General features: G+C 37.7%; 1 protein-coding gene across 3 annotated transcripts; it reads right to left on the reverse strand.

The window, feature by feature from the left end:
* Positions 1–2311: 2311 nt before the first annotated feature.
* Positions 2312–3364, reverse strand: LOC6619604. Of its 3 annotated transcripts, XM_032726123.1 has the most exons (4): positions 3330–3355; positions 3093–3236; positions 2866–3030; positions 2312–2778 (listed from the first exon to the last, which is right to left on the reverse strand). In XM_032726123.1, exons 2-4 carry the CDS (start codon positions 3210–3212, stop codon positions 2581–2583), a joined length of 483 nt encoding a protein of 160 aa, XP_032582014.1. In that variant the 5' UTR covers positions 3213–3236; positions 3330–3355; the 3' UTR covers positions 2312–2580. The 3 variants fall into 3 exon arrangements, with proteins under 3 accessions (XP_032582014.1, XP_002043819.1, XP_032582015.1); XM_002043783.2 differs by having other exon boundaries at positions 3093–3364; XM_032726124.1 differs by having other exon boundaries at positions 2731–2804; positions 3093–3364.

A 3364-nucleotide genomic window follows, 5' to 3' on the forward strand; every position in this document is an offset into this window, starting at 1 on the left:
TCTTGTTGTTCGCTATTTTGTTTTTACGAGCTGACTAAATGGCAAGCCGACAAACTGACGAACTCGACGCTAAAAACGCCAGAAAATAGGCAGTGAACGAGAGGCGACAATAACAGACAGTGGACCCAAAAAGTGGGCGGGGCCACGCATAATTTAACATTCGAAAGGGGGGCGGGGTGGGTGGGTGTGTGTGTAAGAGCTGGAGTGGTTGGGTGGCGAATTTTCGTCTGTTCTGTTTGTGTTTACATTTCGTCTTAGGCTGCGACAAGATGCCGCCATATATTTATCACATGGACGCCACTTTTACGGCCAACAGGAGTGAGGGTTTTCCGGGGGATTGGGGCTGGGGCTGATGGGTCGGTTAGCCCCGGGGGCATGCCGACATGGAGGGGGTGGTGGCAGGGGCGTGCAGAACAATCGACGAGTGGATATCACAAGCAGTGGCATAACAAGAGCACATGGCGAGCCAAAAGAGGAGTTGTGTGCAAATAACCTTAAGCCGGAAGCTCGTCAAGTGACTTTGCTGACAAAAAAAAAAAAGAATAAAAAGGAAGGAAAACCCCACTACAACAAGTACACTAACGAAAATATTGAAAGTTGGTAGGAAAAGCAGCTCAAGGGCAGCTACATATGTATAGGTTTATATGTATTTACAAATTTTAAGAAGTCGTCACATTTTAAGTTTAAACTAAATAAAAATGCTACATCCTTTACTTAAATCTTAGCAACATTTTAAATATAAATTTATGGGTAATATTAATTTATTATCATTCATTATCAAATTTGCAGCATTCAATGTTTGCTGTGCATTCACAAACAAATGCTGCTCCATATCAACGTATCCAAAGTATTTGCATTTTGTATCACTTAAGCATCAGCTTTGCCATTGTTGCCACTGGTCACAGGAGACATTTATAGCTAAACACACACATATAAAACTTGCCCCTCAATACACATATGTACATATACGGTGGCATACATATAAAACTTGCCCCAGTCTTTCCGGCTTTTCCTACCAAGCTGCGTGCCTTATTTGCGACTCAAACGTTAAGTAATGGAATTATTCGTGATCCCAACTACTGTCGAGCCTGCCCCACCAGAAAATCAGCACCCGCTTCCATTTTTCCCTCCCCGCCACCCGCGTTCGACAATCAAATTTGGCTTGGCAACAAATTTCGGACAGCGCTGAAGGAGGCGCGTGTAATTGCCAAGACAAACATTGTGTTAAGTGGACTCCCACACAAACAGAAGCGGTCCATTCGCTGGGAAAACTGTAGCCAAGACAGCTGTGTGTGTCTGTGTGTGTTAGCTTTGGCTTTACAAGCCGAGTTTGACTTCTCCGCAGTATGAAATACTTGATTTAAGTTTATTTGCTTTGATTAAAGATATTTAAATTATCATAAGACGGGTATAGACGGTAAGACGGTCATAGTAACGGGTATAAAGCAACAATCAATTCGCATTAACAGATAAAAATCTTAAATTTTCATTTCGCATTATCACAATTTGTGAAAAATTGAAAAAGCCATGAAAATTTGAATGCAAATTTGCGAAAAATTGAAAAATCCCAGAATTCCCAAACTTGAATTCAAATCGATTGGTATTTAAACAACGAACTCAGCGAGGTATGGCATTCCCTATTTTGTTAATTATTTTCAATGTTTTGATCAAAATACCGATTATTTTTTTCACAAAAAAACTGGAAAACTATTTTTGGCAAAAAACTTAATTTTCAATTTGGCTTTTTTGGCTAAACATGGTCACACAGCAAAAAGAATTACCATTTTATACTCCTTATAACCAATACTAACCACCCCTTTCACTTTTAAACAGATTTTGTAAAATTAATTTTTGGCCAAATTTTCGCATTTTTTGTAAGGGATCAAAATTCATCAAAATTTGCGAAAAATTGAAAAATCACAGAATTCCCAAACTTGAATGCAAATCGATTGGGATTTAAAAAACAAACTCAACGAGGTATGACATTCCATATTTGGATAATTATTTTTAATGTTTTGATCAAAATACCGATTATTTTTTTTAACAAAAAAACTGGGAAACCATTTTTCCAAAAAATGAAATATTTAAGAACGGTTTTTTGGGTATAGCTCGACTAAAAATGGCCACAAAGCAAAAATAATTACCATTTTATACTCCCTGTTACCAATACTAACCATTCCTATCACTTTTGAACGGATTTTGTAAAATAAATTTTTATCCAAATTTTCGCATTTTTTGTAATTCATCAAAATCCTTGTGTAGCCTCTTAGAAAATATGCAAAAATGTTTCCAATTTTAAAGTCAGCAGGAAAGTTATACAGATGTTAAATTGGTTTATTTAATGCACAAATCAAATATTATGTATATTGTGTGATTATTTTTAGCCAAGTTATGACCAAAGCCACAAAGTTTAAAAAGCCCCATTCACTGCATAATTTAATCCTGTTTTAAATGTTCACTCCCAGTAACATGAAGGGTTTAAATAGTATAATTTCCCATCTGTACCCAGTTTCAGCTTCTCTTTCACCCTATTAAAGTTATAAAACAGATATCGGCATGGAGCACATCATTTCCTCCAGGCTAACAGTGTATCTGTTTCTTGAGGATCCACTGCACGTATAAAACACAGCACAAGTTGAGCATCATTTCCCAAAGGGTCACCATGCGCTCCAGAGGTATCCTGGCATGTCGCCGGATATCTAATAGCAGCACAAACATATCGCTGGTCAAGATGATGACGGAAACCACAACGAAGGGATTTATGTAATGCGGCTTCATCTGGATTAAAAAAATGGTTGCAGTGACTTATAACAATGGTGCAATACATATTGGAAATTAATATATTTTAAGGGCCTTTATACTCACGGATACCATGCCGTATATCACTATCATCCACGCTTGCAGCATTAAAAAGTTTTTGAGGGCTCGTAAGCGCCCCGAATGTGCGCCCCTCAGAATCAAGAGACACCTTAGCCGTCCCAACTGCGTCCCTCCCATGAAAAGGTTCACGAAATCTATAAAATTGAATACCTGCGAATTTGATGTAATTAGTTCGTTACTTGCTGCCCAGCAAACTATAAATATATACTCACCACTCGAAGGATACCGAAGCTGAGGGTATAGAAGAATATCATTGTATCGATATTTGTCGAGAATTTCCAGTTGCAGCGTGTTTCGCAATAAGATATGGGTATCTTTAGGTTGGTGTGCATAACGCCGCAAAACTGATCACTAATCTGCTCGAAGAAATTCATGGCGAAATGAGGTGTATTTGTACAAATAAATTTTCGAAATCTATAAAAGATATCAGGAAGAATGTATATTTATACTTATTTAAGTGTTTGACAGACTGAAAGGCAACGAA

This window comes from Drosophila sechellia, chromosome X (assembly GCF_004382195.2).
Source record: "Drosophila sechellia strain sech25 chromosome X, ASM438219v1, whole genome shotgun sequence".
In the NCBI taxonomy this organism is placed as follows: Eukaryota; Metazoa; Arthropoda; class Insecta; order Diptera; family Drosophilidae; genus Drosophila; species Drosophila sechellia.

Bases quoted from the DNA above. Each gene is read 5' to 3' on its own strand.
- LOC6619604 (XM_002043783.2), bottom strand. From the start codon at position 3,254: ATGAATTTCTTCGAGCAGATTAGTGATCAGTTTTGCGGCGTTATGCAC. The intron at 3,031-3,092 runs GTGAGTATATAT...TCAAATTCGCAG, and splicing joins GCTTCGGTATCCTTCGAGTG to GTATTCAATTTTATAGATTT. The intron at 2,779-2,865 runs GTGAGTATAAAG...TTTTTAATCCAG, and splicing joins TGATATACGGCATGGTATCC to ATGAAGCCGCATTACATAAA.